Source organism: Marmota marmota, unplaced genomic scaffold (assembly GCF_001458135.2).
Source record: "Marmota marmota marmota unplaced genomic scaffold, marMar, whole genome shotgun sequence".
Taxonomy (NCBI): Eukaryota; Metazoa; Chordata; class Mammalia; order Rodentia; family Sciuridae; genus Marmota; species Marmota marmota.
Genome location: NW_025999853.1, coordinates 77,575 through 95,007, shown reverse-complemented (window position 1 = coordinate 95,007; position 17,433 = coordinate 77,575). Strand labels below are relative to the sequence as shown.

General features: G+C 54.7%; 1 protein-coding gene across 3 annotated transcripts in view; it reads right to left on the bottom strand.

Annotated features, from left to right (window-relative positions):
• Window positions 1–5,735: 5,735 nt before the first annotated feature.
• Window positions 5,736–17,433, bottom strand: part of Cbx6 (chromobox 6) — a 13,186-nt gene continuing 1,488 nt past the window's right edge. The window contains exons 4-5 of one of the 3 annotated variants that reach the window (XM_048801331.1): window positions 16,181–16,247; window positions 5,736–6,908 (exon numbers count right to left, since the gene is read on the bottom strand). In XM_048801331.1, coding sequence (XP_048657288.1) covers window positions 6,753–6,908; window positions 16,181–16,247 — 223 coding nt within the window. In that variant the 3' untranslated portion in view covers window positions 5,736–6,752. The other 2 variants (XM_048801338.1, XM_048801325.1) reach the window with 2 other exon arrangements.

The following is a 17,433-nucleotide window of genomic DNA, read 5'->3' as shown; positions in this document are numbered from 1 at the left end:
TCTGAGAGGTCCTCCTTAAAAAAGGGAGGACTGAGCAAGTTGAGAGACAGAGGCCTGTAATCCCAGGGACTCTGGGGGCTGGGGCAGGAGACTGGCAAATTCTAGGCTGGCCTGGGCAACTTAGACCCTGCCTCAAAATTAAAAATAGAAAGGGGCTGGCGATGTAGCTCAGTGGTAGAGCACCCCTGGGTTTAAGCACCCCAGTATGCCCCTTGGCATCCCCAAGAATCTAGCCAAGTAGGAGAATGGTAAGAAGAGGCCAGACCAGAGTGGTCAGGTACACACCACCCCGGAGGGCCCTGACTCTCTCACCCACTGCAGATGGGGGGCTGGAGTCCTCTGGGGGAGCAGGTGCCTTGCACATAGCAGGACAGCTGCTCCTTGGGATGCTGGTCACAGGAGGGACTAAGCAAACTGAGCCAACAAATGATGTCACTGCTTCTGTGGCCTAACGTATAAACCCTTCTCCCTGTGACCACTGGGGCAGAACCCAGGATGTCAGAACCCGGGGTGACTGAGGGACGAAGCACTGAGGGGGACAGTGGTTATGTCCTGGGGAGGCACCTTGTGCACCGAGGCGCTCCTGTCCAGCCTGGCGCCCCTGGGACTTCCCGGGAGCATTTTTCAGTAGCCCCCGTCTTGCCCGCCGCCTTCAGGTGTCTTCTTTGGCCTCTCAGCGATCTTTCCTGCTGCCCGGGCACAGCTGGGCCATGGGCCAGACAAGTGGGGACATGGGGGCCATTGTTCTCAGCTTTGGACTGGGGGGGACCTGCAGGGCTGGAGAGGGAGGGATAGATCTAGTGGCGTTTCCATTCAGGGGTCAGTTAGTCACCACGGCTGGTGGCTGGCTGGAAAGGAATGACTCAGGGACAAGGCACAGGCTCCCACGAGCTGGAGGGGGAGTCAGGCAGCCGGGCGGTGGTTTTCAGTCAGGAGGTGTGTTTCAGATGTGGAGCTGTGAGGTGTCCCGTTGAGGTAGGGCAGAGCGGTCCGAGGGGTGGACCTTGAAGTTGGAGCCTGTGGGTTTCTGTCCCAGCTGCGGGCCGTGCTAACAATGTCACCCGGAGTGAGTGACTCAGCCTCCCCCTCAGTTTCCCTGACTACACCATGGCAGGATCAAGAGAAGTGGAGCTTGAACAGGCAGCTCGGGGCCCGGCTCATGGACCAGCCTGCAAAGCTCCCTGCTGTCGCCTGGTACAGATGGCAAAGCCAAGCTCGGAGCAGGTAAGGGATTCGCCCAGGACCCAGCTTACCACTGTTCCCTTACCCACTGCTATGAACATAACATGTCAGGGCAGTGGTCAGTCATGACAGCGAGGGGTCAACCCCTGGATCTAGCTGGGAGTGGTGGTGCACGCTGTAATCTCAGCGGCTTGGGAGGCTGAGACAGGAGGATGGCAAGGTCAAAGTCAGCCTCAGCCACTTAGCAAGGCTATGAGCAACCTCGTGTAGACCCTGTCTCAAGATAAAAAATAAAAAGGGCTGGGATGTGGCTCAGTGGTTAAACACCCCTGGGTCCAATCCCTGGTACAAAAGAAAAAAGAAAGAAAGAGAGAGAGGCAGGCAGGGAGGGAGAGAGGGAGGGAGGAAGGAAACAGTTAGGAAGAGAGCCAGGCCTGCTGGCACACACTGTAGGTCCCAAGTACTTGGGAGGCTGAGGCAGGAGGATCACAAGTTTGAGGTCAGCATAGGCAACTTAGTGAGATCCTGTCACAAAATAACAAATAAAAAGGGCTAGGGATATAGCTCAGTGGCGGAGTGCCCTGAGTCCAACTCCCAGTACAGGGGGAAAAAAGACTGAGTGGTAGCAGAGCTGACCACCTGACAGGAGGCCAGAGCAGTGGTCAGGCTACATCCAGCTGTGGCTGGCGCCTCTTCCTCCCCTTCAGCTCCTTCACTCCTTTCAAATGACACTGCTAGGTAAGGAGCATCCAGTCCTCCTTCGTGGGACACAGGGGCACCAAAGCCTGGCCTACAAACCTGGCCTCCCGAGTCCTGGACAAGTGTGGGCGGCAGGAGGAGCTCTGGGAGGACCTCTGAGACCTCAAGGCAGCGAGACAGCGCTGGGTGGCCACTGCCCAGCGTCCAGGCCTGGGTGCCAGCGGGGATCACCAGGGGAGCACGTTCACGAGCCCCCTTGGGGGACCAGGGTCCAACTTCTCTTTTCCAAAGTGTGTCCCGTCTCCTTGCTCACGCAGGGCGTCTCTGGGCCTTGGGCTCCAGGGCCCCCAAACCCAGCCCAGAGCCTGCTGATCCCTGCGGACTGCAGACCACGAGGCATAAAGTGGACACAGCGGCGGGGCCTTGTCTGCTCCGCAGAACCGCCCCCACCCCAGCCCGGCTTTGTTCGGCTTCCCTGGGCTCCTCCTGGCTCTGCGCCGCCTGCTCCAACCCCAGACCCGCTTACTCACAAAGGCTGATGGCTGTCGTTTAAAAGGAACGCGTGTCTCTGTCATGCTCTGAGCTCACTCCGCTTTGGAAACAGCAGGGAAGACTTTGGTACCAAGTTGCTCTAATGAAGGCCACATCCCGTCTCGGGGACCAGAGGGGGACCTGTCCCTATCCAGTCTCAACTCTGATTGGCGGTGTGCCCCGCAGGTGTCTCTCCTCTCATGGTTTCACATTTTCACATCCATCCTTGGATCTCACTCTTCTACAGTTTTCAGAAGTTTGGGGAGGGAACATGATGCAGGGGGATGGCAGGGGAGAGGGAGTGGGGTGACAGTTTTGTTTTCTAGCTATCTTTTTACTCTTGATTCTGTTTTGTCCCCCCCCCATTTTTTATTATAGTAAAGCATGCAACATAAACTTCACCACCCTAACCATTTTTAAAAAATATTTATTTTTAGGTGTAGTTGAACACAATACCTTTATTTAATTTATTTACTTTTATGTGGTGCTGAGGATAGAACCCAGGGCCTTGCACCCAGGGCCTCGCACGTGCTAGGCCAGCACTCTACCGCTGAGCCCCAGCCCCAGCCCCAGCCCCCACCCTAACCATTTTTCAGTGTACATTATTGGCACACTGCTGCCTGCACTACCTCCCCCATCTCCAGAACTCTCATCCTGTAGCACTCAGACTCAGCACCAGTTAAACACCACCGCCCCTTGCTGCCTCCCCACCACCGGCAGTCCCCTGCTGTCACTCTGCTTATCCGCCATTTAGGTATCCTCTGGACAAATGTCTAATCAAGTCCTTTCCCTATTTTTGAGTCTTTTGGTGTTGTTGTTGTTGTTGAGCTTTTGGAGTTCTCTACGTACGCTGGATATAACAGATATATGACTCGCAAGTATTTTTTCCTGTTCTGCCCTGTTACGGTTGGTAATGTCCTTGGATGCAGGAAATTTTTAAATTTTCATGCAGCCCAATATGCCTGGGTTTTTTTTGGCTTTTTTTTTTTTGGATTGGGGATTGAACCCAGGAGCACTCAACCCCTGAGCCATATCCCCAGCCCTTTTTTGGTATTTTATTTAGAGACAGGGTCTCAGTGAGTTGTTAGGGTCTCACTAAGTTGCTGAGGCTGGCTTTGAACTCTTGATCCTCCTGCCTCCGCCTCTTGAGCTTCTGGGATTACAGACGTGCGCCACCACACCAGGCCCAATTTTTCCTGTTTGGTTCTTTTGGGGGCCTCTACCTTCGATGTTACACCAAGAAATCATTGCCAAACCTGCTGTCATGAAGCTTCTGCACTGTCTTAAGTCTTTAGTTCTAGGTCTTACATTTGGATCTTTGATCCATTCCGAGTTCATTCTGACCCAGTTGGCCTTCAGTGTCTGTGAGTTCCGTGACCCCGGATTCATGCAATTACTGATCAAAAATATTAAAAACAGGGGCTGGGGTTGTGGCTCAGTGGTAGGGTGCTTGCCTGGCATGTGTGAGGCACTGGGTTCCATCCTCAGCACCACATATCAATAAATAAAGGTATTGTGTCCATCTACAACTAAAAAGAAAATACTTTTTAAAAAATACTAAAAACAGGGCTGGGGGGTGTGGCCTCGTGGTAGAGGCCTTGGGTTCCATCCACAGAACTGCAAAAACCAAACAAACCAACAAAACAAACAAACACACACACACACACACACAAAAAAAAAAAACCGAACCCTGCACCCGTGCTGACATTTAGCTTGTTATTATCCCCTAGACAACACAGTATGATAGTATTACACGGCATTTACGTTGCCTTTGGTATTATAAATAATCTAGAGGTGACAAACGATGAAAGTATGAGTGCAGGTTATATGCAAATACTATGTCACTTTATATAAGGAACTTGAGCACCGGGAGGCTGTGGAATGTTGGCGACGGGCTGGAGCCAACCCCCCCTGGATCCCAAGGGGCCACTGCTAGGTGAGGAGCACCCAGCTTCATTCTTTCCCTCATGGATATCGTTTTCCCAGCAGTATGGGTGGACTGTCCTTCTGCCTTCAGATAGTCCTGCAACTCTTCCTTGCCCCAAATCACTCGACATGTGTGTGAAAGTTAAATTCTGGACCCTGTCCATGTCCATTGGTCCAGATGTCTGTCTTTATGTCAGAGCAACATTGTTTTGATTATTGCTTGCTATTGATTTTTTAGATTTTTTCTTTTTAGTCCTTCATGACATGGGGTGTGTTTTGACATATCACACATACCTGCTGTAACTTCCCCGTTGGTTGGGTTGTACGTGCGGTGGAGTTAACACTGGTCGTGTATCCATATAAGAACATAGGAAAGTTATGTCCAGTTCATTCTACTGTCTTTCCTATTCCCATACCCCCTCTCTTCCCTTCATTCCCCTTTGTCTAATCCACTGAACTTCTATTCTTCCCTCCCCCACCCCCACCACTTACTGTGAATTAGCATCCGCATATCAGAGAGAACATTCAGCCTTTGGTTTTCAGGGATTGGCTTATTTCACTTAGCATGACACTCTCCAGTTCTGTCCGTTTGCTGGCAAATGCTATCATTTCATTCTTCTTTATGGCTGAATAATATTTCATCGTGTATATGTACCTCACTTTCTTTATCCATTCATCTGTTGAAGGCACCTATGTTGGTTCCACAGCTTGGCTATTGTGAATCGAGGTGTTGTAAACATTAATGTGGCTGTGTCACTATGCTAGGCTAATTGTAAGTCCTTTGGGTATATGCCAAGGAGTGGGATAACTGGGTCAAATGGTTGTTCTGTTTCATGTTTCCTGAGGAATCTTCACAGTGCTTTCAGAATGGTTGCACCAATTTGCAGTCCCACCAGCAATGTATTGCTACTGAATTTTTTAATCCAATTACACATGATCTGTGATGCCAATTTCTTGACATTTGAGATTTGTTTTATGTACTACTACATGATATTCATGATAATTTTTGGAAGTATTAGATGCATGCTTGGAAATAATGTGTTGATGCTGAACCCTATATACGTGGTTTGTTTTTCTGAGTTTGTCTTGATGGCTTGTTTTTTGGGTGCTTTGTGATTTTGGATTCTGAGCTTATGTTTACTAGGGTTTTATCCATGAGAGTCCCATGTAGCCTGCTATGGGTGGGCGTGCAGGCTGGGAGGTAGGGTCCTTGAAACTGTACAGTGTAGCCCATTCCAGGTTGGTTTTATATTAATTTCTAGATTAAGTTGTTCTGGGACCACCTGAAAAATAAAAATCTACACTTCAAATTTGTCAGGGAAGGTCTAGAGTTACAATTCCTCAAAAGAAAATTCTTTTTTTTTTATTGGTTGTTCGAAACATTACAAAGCTCTTGACATATCATATTTCATACATTAGATTCAAGTGGGTTATGAACTCCCATTTTTACCCCAAATACAGATTGCAGAATCACATCGGTTACACATCCACAAGAAAATTCTTTTTTATGCTTCCAACAGAGCCAGAGGTGAGACAGGCAATTTATATGACATCACCTTTTGCTAAAGGGTGATTCCCTGCCCACCTTTTGCATTCTCACCAGGGCCGGGTCCAGTTTTATCCAGGTATCCTGGTTCTGAACCTGTTGATGAGGACCCTTGGCTGTGTCCCCATCTCCACAGATGGTCACATCAGCAGAAGCCAAAACCCTCCCTCTACTCTGACCCCCACCCCAATGCTCCTCACTGACCCATCAGGGTACCCAAAGAATAGCATCTGTTCGTCACTCTGAGGTTTGACTTGTCGGTTGGTGGTCCCTGGGGAGTACTTTTTAATGGTCTTGGAAACTCAGTTCATTTAATTTTATCCGGTGTCTTTAATATAGCACAGCATGACAGAAGGTTCCTCCCTCATGCTGTAGACCTGGCTGAGCCTCCATCCCCCATCCCCCATCCCCCAGACCCTGCGTCCTCACTTGTCTGATGTGGTTAACTGTCTTCTAGCCCTGCCTCAGTTTACCCTCCGTTCAGTGTGATGAACACCATGACTTGGGCATGTGGGGGCTGGATATCAGCTCCTAGAGTTTCCCAGTGGCCTTGAGAGCTAAATATCTAAGTCCTTGGTGGCCCTTCTTGGCTGGCTGGGGACCTGTCATCTCACAGCTGAGGTGAACCCATCCATTAGTGCCAACACCTGCTTCCTTGCCTAACCTGATACCCAGCTGTGTTTGAAAACTAGAGAACTCTACAGGCAATTGATCACCAAATCCTAAAATTTCCCAACGTCCCTTGACTCTAATGATTCCCTGTTGTCCCCACTGCCTCTGTCAGTGTCTGGGCCTCATTTCCCTCATTAGGATCATTTCAAACCTCAGCCCTGAGCAGCCTTTGTCTCCCCCTAGGCCTCTCCCAAGCTCACAGCTTACAGATGCACAGAGCGCCAGTCAGGAGGCCAGGTCCACGCCTCTCCCTTGTGGCTGTCTTTGCAAACCGCTGTGGCTCAGATGTCCTTGTGCCTGGCCTGTGTGTGCTACAAGGCCTTTTGAAGTGTCTCTGCTCAGAGGCCAGCAGCTGGAACAAAGAGGGTGCAGAACCGGCTCATGATGTGGCTCGGAAGGGGAGAGTTTTGTCCCAGCCTCTCTGAACCCCTCTTCACTCCAGGGAGAGCTGGATCAGGACTGAAAACCCAGTATGTTTCGGCTTTTAGAGAATGACAAAGTAGATTTTGCAAAATTAGTCATCTTCATTTCATCCAGATCCCACTCTTCACCTTGCCCCAAACCTAAGCTCCACCCATCACAGACCCTCGCCCCAGCACAAGGCCAGGAAGAGGACACAGCCAGTGTGGGGCCAGGTTGGGCACAGCCCACCTGCCTCATCCTGGGAGCTGCGTCCAGCTCTCTACACCTCCCCCCTTGCTCTCCTCAGTGGGCGCTGGTCCTCATCACAGCTTCCGGCTCCTCTGAGAAGTTGCCATGGACACACTCATTAACTCTCAACCAATGAACAGACTCACCGCTGAGTAGAGGCAAGACCTGTGATAGCGCAGGAGTGACTCACGTTGGGCTGTACCTGCCTCTGGGGACAGTCCTATGTCCTCAATCTCCCAGAGCTCGGGGCTCAGGGCAAACAGACCAGCATGGAGCGAGCAAGGCTTTCCCACTGTGAAGAGGTGGGCCATTTGGGGCAAAGGAACTAACCGATCACTTCGCCTCTCTGCCCTCCTCCAGCTGTGACCTCTGTTCATGACGCATGGGCTGGCTGGGCACTGGGGAGGAATGTGTGCTAAGACAGTGAGGGGCTCACAGTACCTGCAAGGTGCGAGGTGTGAGGGTATTTTGTGGTGAAGTCCCCACGGAGGGCTTCCTGGGAGCAGATGCTTGGAGGAGGAGGTGTAGTGGCAAGGAGGAGCAGGTGCCTTGGAGGACCAGCTCTGACCACGGCTGGACTCTGCTCCTCTCTCCTGCCCTGTCAGCACCCCTCTGAGTCCCTTGCCACCTGTCTGCCCTGCTCTGTGATCCCCTGTATCTGGGAGCAATCTCTGGAGGGTCATGCTTCCATTTGGCTTGCTGGCCTGGGGACAGGGCTACTGGCATGTCAAGATAGCTGGACAGGCTGCTAGAGTCCCCTACCTATCTCTCAGCTGCTCCCAGTTTAGTGACAGAGATGACTAAAAGGCAGGTTCTGTGCCAGGTGCTGAGCTCTGACTACAGCAGAGGGGCTAAGACAGTTCTGCCCTTGGAGTGGCAGGGGCTGGGCCAGACCACAAGGAAGAAGCCGGGGCAGAGCCTGGGGAGGGCACCTGGCATGGGAGCAGTCCTAGGAGAGCATGTGTGGGTGTGTGGGTCGGGGGTGGAGTGGAGAACCCTGCAGGCTGAGGACTTTGCACGGGATCCTGAGAGCTGTGGACTCCCTGTTTGAAGGAGGCGTCTAGGCCTCTGGGGCCTGGTGTGGAAGTCGTGGCAAGGTGCAGGCAAAACTGGAGACTGGCAGGGTGCACTGCCAAAGGGGAGGTTCTGGACTGCCGGGGTGCAGGGTGGGAGACCCGGGAGAGGCCAGACATGGGATTTCACCACCTGGGAGCAGGAGGAGGGCAGAGGGAGGGCAAAGTGACACCTGTGCAGGGCCTGGCAGCAGGTAGCCACGGGATGCACCTCAGGAGTTTGCAAGTGGGGTGCCTGGGGCTGCTGCTCTGAGCTCACACCAAGCAGAGAGCTGTGTCATCGGGGGGGGGGGGGGGGGAACGGGACACACAGCACCCAGAGCAAGTGCAAAGGACCCCCATTCCCTGAGCCACGGGGCAGCTCCTCGCTACCAAACAGGGGCGTACCGTGCAGACCACTGGCAAGGTCGACTTGCCCTCTCTGAGCTCTGGGCTACCACTCTGCAGGCCCCTTCCTCTCCTGGGTGCTGTGACTGCACCTGGGGGGGCCAGTGAAGGACCCCACCCTCCCACGTGCCGCCTACTATCCCCAAGGCTGCAAGGGCAGGCGGCTGTGGCCCTTCGGAGGCTGGGGCCATGGTGGGAGGGAGGGCACCGGCCTGCCGCGTGCCCAGGCAGGACAGAGGCGGCGCCGGGGCCTTGGGATGCCCGGCCCGCGGGGCTACCCACCGCCCGACGCTGCTTCAAAGAAAGAGACAGACGCACCCACCGGGGGCTGGGCCTCGGCTTCGGAATGTGACAATTTATTTGGGGGTAAAAGAGGCTTTTCACTCCCATTTCCTGGCATCGATACAATACTGAAGAGCAGCAGAACAAACACACACGACAGTCACCAGCCGAACCCACCCTCCCCCGCCCGGAATCCAGGGAACCGGAACGACAAGACCAACCCACACCGAAAACCAGCCCTTCCCCGCCGGAAGTCCTGGCGGGGAGGAGGGGGCAGGGGCCGCCCGACTTCCGGCTCCTGCCAGCCCTACTACGTTCCGGTCTTGACCGCTGGAGGCGACGTTTAGCCAGCTGGGAGCTGGATGGTTGGACCACAGACAAGGCAACACCACTTCATTTTAAAAATGAGCGCGAGAAAAAGAGACAGTGCCCCTCCCCAAATATAGAGCTATATACGTATACTTTATATATATAGAATTCCTTCGTGCACGATTCATTAAATGAGCTTTTCAAAAATTAAAAAAATTATAAGATACATATTTATTTAGGCCTTTGTGTTTTTAAATTAAAACCAACGAAAAGCAATTTGCATCTCTCTGTGCCCAGCAAGGGCAGGCCGGGGCACCTCGCACCTCTCACCGGGCCTCTGGGGGAGGCCCCCCACCCTCCCGTTCGCCTAACTGATGCTCTGCATACAGTAGGCACTCACTGCTGGAGCACTGACTCCTTTGAGGCTTTGAGAGGACGGGCAGGTTGAGAGGAAGGGTCCCCGGCCCTCACCCAACAGTCTCCCTGCTTCTGCATCTTGGGGACTGTCCACAAGGGGGGGCCAGGGAGCCCCTCTCCTGCAGTTTGAGTCCTTAACTGGGCTAAATTGGGAGGAGATGCAGACAGAAAAAACTAAAACGCTTAAACTTCTTCCTTTTTTCTTTTTAAAAAAAGTGATTCCTCAAACCATATAAGCCCCAAAGAGACCACCTTGGGCTAGTGCGTGGGAGCCCAGGAGTGGAACTGACCAGCTGACCAGGTGGGGCTCCACTGTCCAGCACGGACGAAGTGCAAAAAAAAAAAAAAAGCAACCCCCCAAAAAAACAGAAAAGTGGGGGAAGGGGGTGCATCCTCTCAGAAGGGGCCACAAAGTCTGGCAGCAGCCCAGACCCCCTTAGCTGTTTTTCCCGCAGGCTGATCCTCCAGCTCTGGGCAGGTCCACTGGCCTGGTAATCCCAGGACCACTCAGCTCTCGGATCAGCCCCGGACCTTGTCCTGGAGTGGGTTCCCCACCCCAACGAAGCAGCTTGGCCTCCTTTGGAATGGGGAGATTCCTCCCACCCTGCCACCTGTCCTGCAGCTGGGAACTTGGTCATCACCTCCTCCTTGATCACAGGAAGGAAGCTCATTTTGACCTTGACCCCTTTGCAGAGTGAGAATAAATGGGACTGTGGGTGGCTGGAAGTCCCAGTGCCAGCAGCCATGAGCACCTCACGTCCTTACACACCACCAGTGCCTTATGCCCAGGTGCCTTTCACACGTGGGCATGCTGAGGGTCAGAGGGGAAGTGAGACAGGGACAGGTGCCCACTGTCCAACTCAAACCAGACACCGGATCTCATCTGTTTCCTATGACGCGTAGGAGGGAAGGGGTGCATTCAAGAGGAGATGACCAATGGCCACCCTCTAGTGAACATAGAGGACAGTGGGCTCTGGGAGTTACTTCACATACAAAAATAAAGCAAACCAGATTGCAACTTTTGCTAGGTAATTAGGCAAATGGAAAAGCAGCAAGGGGTGGAGGAGGGGCCCACGGGAGGCCGATCCGTCCAAGTGTGCGGTCAGGAGTGGGCAGGCTGACTGGGCCTCCTGGGAGAGGGAAGGAGGCCTCAGACCCCATGCCCCCTCAGGCCCTGGAGGGCACCCTCCCAGAGGCAGTGTGTGGGCACGCCCGAGGTGGGGACAAGCTGCGCGTGGCTTGGAGCTGGGGCAACAGCCTGCCCATGGAAAGAGATGGGCATTCCCATCTCCCCAGTTACCCCTGTCATAGTCACTGCCTACATCTCACAGGGAAGAGACTCTTCCTGGCCAGGGGAGCTCAGGAAGTTCCGGTCTCAGGGGTGATAAGAAGGTCCCCCCAGGGTGGTTGTACTAGGAACTGCTTGGCCCTATAAGCTGGCAAAGGAATGAAGAGGAGAAGCCACAAGCCTTCCAGGAGAAAACTGCTAACGAGCCACAGCCACAGAGCACCAGGACCCCATCTCTCCAAAACCTCAGCAGCCTTGGTCTCCATCAGCCGGGCAGCCTGGGCCCAGGCTTCTGGCTCGCTCCCTGGGGGCAGCTGTCTTCCTTCCCTTTAGTAAGGACGGGTGTGGAAGTGGGCCACAGCAGAAAGGCTCACCCTCCTGGGGTGGAGGAGGATGGCCAGCCCCAGGGACCACCAGCTTCTCATGGCCACCTCGTCTGTGCAATGCCGCATCACTACGTTCTCTTTAAATATCTTTCTCCCCCCACCCCACTCCCTTAGGAACCCCATGATAGTTTTTTCTATTTCTTTTTTTTCCTCTTTTTTTTTCTTTTTTCTTCATTTTTTGAAAAACTAATTCTTTCACTTTCCTGTCATAAAATCACCTCTGAAAACACAACTTCTTTACAAAAAAGGTCACGAATTACACAGATTCTCAGGAAAACACATTTCCATGGTCTCTGGAAACACCTGTAACTGGCCCAGGCGGTGGCTCACCTGGGGAAGGGCTGGGGGAGTCACCTCTAAAGGCAGAGGAGAAATACCAGCCCTTATTTTGGGGAAAAGCCAATTGGCACTTGGACGGTCACAGAGCCCAAAGGGCGGGGTGGGGAGGGACTTGGAGTGCTGCCACCTCAGACCCTGTGGGAGCCCCTGTTCGGCACCCCAAGGGTGCGCTGGGGGGGCCATGCTGCAGCCCCCAGCAGGGAGATTAAGAAGAGTGTCCTCCCAAGGGACCAAGGTGCTTGCTCAGTATCTGACGGGCTCCCCTCCTGCCTCTTGCCATCTTGCTTCCGAGCAAGGTACCAAGGGCGGCACATATAGGGACCCAGTTTAAGCCACATGCAGAAATTGCCATCCACATCCACCTGCGTCCCTGGCAGTGGCCAAGAGTGGGCTGCCAGGGGCCCCCAGCCTCACCCCAGGGGACAATACCCTTGTTCTCCGGAACACAGGCTCCTCTGCAGTCTCCGGTCCCTGCAGCCCACTCTCCCAGTGCCTGGCCTAAAGCTGGGGCTTTGGTCTCTGCCACTGGCATAGGTGCCTCGGCTCCCTGGCAGCAGGGGCAACAGAAGCTGCCTAGGACCCCCGAGGCCTCCCACTGCTCCAAGCAGGCTGGGCTGAGAGAAAGCCTCAGCGTCAGAAGCAGACGAGAGGGTGGGGAGAAGCTGGAGGCCCTCGGGAGCTCTCCAGGCCTGCCCCCTCCTCCCCCAATACCCTGGAGGAGGGTGAGGCTGAAGTGGGGCTCCCCACGCTCGCTCACAGTTCCCACCATGCCAGGTCTGCAGTGAAGGCCCGGCTGACCACCCCAAAGAGAAGTGTCTGGGGGTTCGGTGACCCTAACACACTGGGCAGGGAGAAGCCGGGCAAGGGCACAATAAACTGCCCAGACACGACTATTCCAGGCCTGAAGAAAGGGAAGGGCCAGGCCTTCAGGGACCCTGTTCTGAGGAGCTGCAAAGGGTGCCGCAGGGAGGGCCCATGGCCCAGCACCCGATGCCCACATGGACCCTCGTACACACACGCCAACGGGCAGATGCACACTCAACCGGAAGCTTCCACAGCAGGTTCTTGTAGCACCTTTGGTCAAGAACTGAAGGGGCCTTTAGATGCCAGGAGGCTGTGGCAGGGTGCACTCTACCAGCTCCTCCCGCCTTCAAGACGGGGATCGGAAGCAGACACGGTGGGGCACAAGGGGTCTGCTTGGGCCTGGTCCAGAAGCAGGCAGTGAGGCCCGACCTCTGGCCCAGCTGCTGTGCCCTCACTGGTGGAGCGGGAGGAGACCATCTGGTCTCCTCCTTCACTGTCTGGGGCTTTGCCAAATGGGCAGGAAGCCATCCCTGCCCCCTCTTGCTAGGCATCTGCAGGAAGAAAAGGGACCATGCCCACCCTGGGTGGGGGTCTCCTAAGGACCTGCAGCTGCTGGGTTAGCACCGAGGTCAGACGCTGTACACGAGCAAGAAGCAAGCAGAGGGGAGATGGAGTGGGATGTAGATAGGGCAGGTGAGAAGACAACCCCCCCCACGTGAAGGAGGTATCATCAAGCCAGGCCCTGAAGCCTAAGAGGAGAGCACCATGATCCTTAATGAGTACCCAGGGTGCCCAAGCAGTTCCACAGTGAGGGTGGCCCGAGAAGACAGGGACACAGGGTAGAGGCAGAGAGGCTGTGGGCCCACTCCAGGGAGTGACAGAATTCAGAGTGTACCAGGGCTGGCAGCCATGGATGGGGACAGAGAACTTAGGCAATGACTGCCTGGATCCAGGTGGGAGCAGATAGGGAGGTCACATCTCCACAATCAGGATGACCCTAAGGTGGGGCTGTGTTCCAGGGTCTTGCCACCTCCCACTCCCCAGGCGCTGGAGGCTCAGCCTCCCAGGGAGGTAACCCGTGTGTCCTGACAGGACTTGACTAACCATGACCCCCAGAAGCGATGTTGCCTGACCTTCCAGCTGACCAAGGGAGGCTCAGAACATGGCCCTCACACCCCGGGGCGGAGAAGTACACTTCAGCTCTATCTGGTCTCCCCACCCAATTTGGGGCCTCCTGGGGCTGCCTGCTCAACAATTCCTCTGGCCACTAGGTGGCAGCACACAAGGCCAATGCCACCAGCTCCCACTGCTCCCAGCCAGCTGAGCTCCCCAGGGATCCGACCACTCACACCCCTTCCCAGACAAAGGCAGAGAAAAGCGAAGCTTTCTGCTGGCAAACAGGGTCTTAGCTGCAAGAACATCCCCAAGGAGCTTAGGGGATCTCCGCTCTTTCTCACCCTCAGGGGACGGGAGCTTCTCCCTCTGTATCCAGACTGATCCCAGGAGCATGGGTAAACTGCAGATGCAGGAGGAACCCCGGAGTCTCATTTTTCCTGTCTGTACAATCATGACAGGCCCCACCCCAGGGGCACTCCTGGGGTACCTCATGGTGTATAGCACCTGCTCGGCACAGGTCTGGATGCAGCAAGCACTCAATTCATTTGTCCATGGGTGTTGAGTCAGTGAGCAAGCATCTCCTTCTAATGCATGCTTTCCAAATTTTCTACCAGAAACATTTCTTACTTTATAATTTTTAAGTATCTTTATGAAATACTGAATACAAGTCTATCTGCCTGGTGAGTTAAAAGTGACCACTGCCAACATGCTTCTGGCCCTGGGGGGTGGGGGGTGGAGCCCTGGCTGAGGGGTTAAAAACTCTCTAATGTGTTATTTAACTTAACCTCTTCGGTCTGTCTTCTCAGGTATGAAATGGGGACAATGGAACCTACCTTGCAGGCTCCTGCTCCCTACACAGTGGTTCCTGGCAGAAAGTGCTATTTGGGTGTAATTTGATGACTGCCAAGGCTCTCAGCACATCCCAGCAATGGGCCCGGTTCCAGCTGCCTCCACAGCCCCTCACAGGTATCTTTATCACTCTTGTGCTACCTGTTTTGTAAGATCTAGATCAAAGTGCTACTGTCTGCCTCTGCACCCAGTGTGCGTCCGCCTGCTCCCTTTAATCTGACATGTACTCAAGGAAGGAAAAGGATGAGGTCAGCCAGCTGACTACTTGGATCTCAGGTGGGTTGATCCCCCTCTCTGGGCCTTGACTTTTTCATCTGTAAATGCGGATAAAAATACTCCCCACTTCACAAGGTTGTTGAAAGAATTAAAACAATTCATGCACGGGGTTCAGCACTGTTAGGCCCATAGGCAGCTCAGGGAAAAAGAACCTGAAGTAAAAGGCACTTTGTGAACCCTGCTCAGGGCCATGACTCGCTTCCCCGCTAGAGGGCGCTCCGACCGCGCCGAGAGGCTGTCAGCCCACCAGCCTTCCAGCTGCTCCGCCCCATCCCTCCCACCGAGAAGCATCAGGGTTAAGGCTGCTCCAGGGATCCCCTAAGATACGCTGCAGCGGGGGGCGGGGGTTACAGAAATATGGAATTTTGGAAACCAACATTTTTTCCATTTCTGCTTTAAGTTCAAAACAAACCCTTACACACGCAGTCCTTTGGCTGGGCGTACGTGGGGGGAGGAGTGGGCTGGACAAGACCATCCCACCCTCTCTGGGCTTTGAGCCTTTTGGACAAACTGGAGACTCTTGAGATTCTGCAGCCCCTTCTCTGAAAAAAGGCCTCCCTATCCTTTTGGTGCCAAACGTCACAAAATAACTGGCTCCGAGGTGGGAAGAGGCCCTGAGATATCCTCAGCCCTACAGGGAGACTGCAGTGCCCCGGTGGGTTCCACCTGCAGCTCTGCCGGCCACCTGACCACCTCAGGTCGTCTTACCCTCCTTCTCCCAGACTCTTCTTCCTCACCAAATAATACAAAAGCCCCATCCCCAGGAAGGCTTCCTCTGGAAGTTCATCCCTTCCCTGCCAGGGCCAGCGGGCTAGGCTTCACCACGCCCCACCCCATCCTCTAAGAACCCGAATAAATAGGTTGGGGGCATCTGAGGTTCTGCACCTCGCCCACCCCAGTCAGTGGCCCAGCTTGATAACACTCAAGCCAAGTGATTTAAGGTCAAGTTCAAATCCAGCCCAAAAGTGAGGAAGGGAGAGAGGCAAAGTAAATCCTGAGAGGTGGGGAGGGGGCGGTAGGCAGGTGGCTTCCAAAGTGCCCCTCCAGGTGCCCTGCCAGAATGTGGCCCCTGCTCACTCTCCCCCTGGGCTCTACCTCCCCCAAGCTCCCCAGGCTGGCGGAGGTGAGGGATCTCCTGGCAAAATAGCCTCCCTACCACCCCCTCCTGCCACCTGCCACATCCAGTTCCTTCCAGGAGCCCCGCAGGCCCCCCAGACCCTGGCTTCGTCATCTGGGATTATCCCTACTCCCAGGCCCCTTGCTGGAACTGACCCCGGCCTGCTGCCAGGGGCTTGTCTGGGGTTCGCAACTACCCCCTGCCCAGCTGGGGCCCCTCAGGAAAGGCCCGCCCGCCTGGGCGGTCGCAGATCGGTCCCTCCCCTCCCGGCCCCGCGCTGTGCCGGGGCTGGGGGCCCGAGCGGGGGCTGCTGGGGCTGGGCCAGGTTACCTTCAGGAGGAAAGTTTTAGGTTTGGGTCCCCTCTTCTTGGGTCCATACAGCTCGCGCTCCCTCTCCCTGCGTCGAGAAACGCCAAGTGTTAGAAAGAGCCCCTTGGCGTTTCTCGACGCAGGGNNNNCGGCGGATGTCCTTCTTGAGCCGGTGCACTGCTGCGCTGGAGTGCAGCTTGGGCGAGGAGGCACTGGCGCTCGGCTTGACAGAGAAATGCACATCACTGATGCGGAGGGCCTCTGCCTGCGCCCGGGCCTGCGGGCAGAGGGGCGTGGATGGGACCTCAGGGCCCGCTGACCTCCCACACCCTGCACAGCCAGCCCTGAGCACGGTCTCAGGAAACCAGCTGAGAGCAGGCAAGAGAACACTGGTACTTATGACCCTTACTGAGAACAGTAGACAAGTCCAGGAGGGGACTCCACTTGCCTAAGGTGACCTACAGTCTTGCTGGCCCCGCCTTCATGGCTCAGCTGAGGGCCACCCTGTCAACAATCAGGAGCCTTCACTGGGGGGCAGTTCTTACAATTCTCAGTGACATGAAAGAGGGGCAGGTCCTCCCTGCTCCCCTGGCACCTCAGTCCTGCTGATGCATTTGTAGTGTCCCCAGGTTCCCATTCTCTTGCCTTTGATTGGCCAACTCCAGCCCCACCCCCACCCCCCCAGGCCTGGCTTAGAATGAGCTGGAGTGCGGCAGAGGACTGTGGGCAGCCAGGAGAACTCCCAGGCTCCTGGACCCAGCTGTCCTTCCAGGTATGGAATCTCTCAAAAGCCCCAGGGCTCTGCAGTGGCTCATCTGCCACCTCAAGGGAGGTCCAATAGGACCCTTGAGAAACCCAGCTCTTAGTCCAACCAATCTACTGTCAGAGGACACCAAATGGAGAGTGAGCAAGGGACTCCCAAAGCCATATAAGCTGTCCCTGGTGGCCCGTCCTTCCTTTGCTAAGAAAGATACTAAAGAGTCAAGGCCAGGGACTGGGGTCGTGGCTCAGTGGTAGAGCATTTGCCTAGCATGGGTTCAGTTCTCAACACCGCACATAAATAAACGAATAAAATAAAGGTCCATTAATAACTGAAAAAATATTAAAAAAAAAAAAAAAGAAAAAAAGAGTCAAGGCCAGCTTCTCAGGTCTGCAGTGACAAAAAACCGGGCAGCATCCTCTCAATGAGGGTGGGGCGCACAACAGGCAGAGGGCAGGGGCGGGGCAGCGCAGGGGCAGGGCAGCACAGGGGCGGGGCAGCGGGAGGGCAGGTG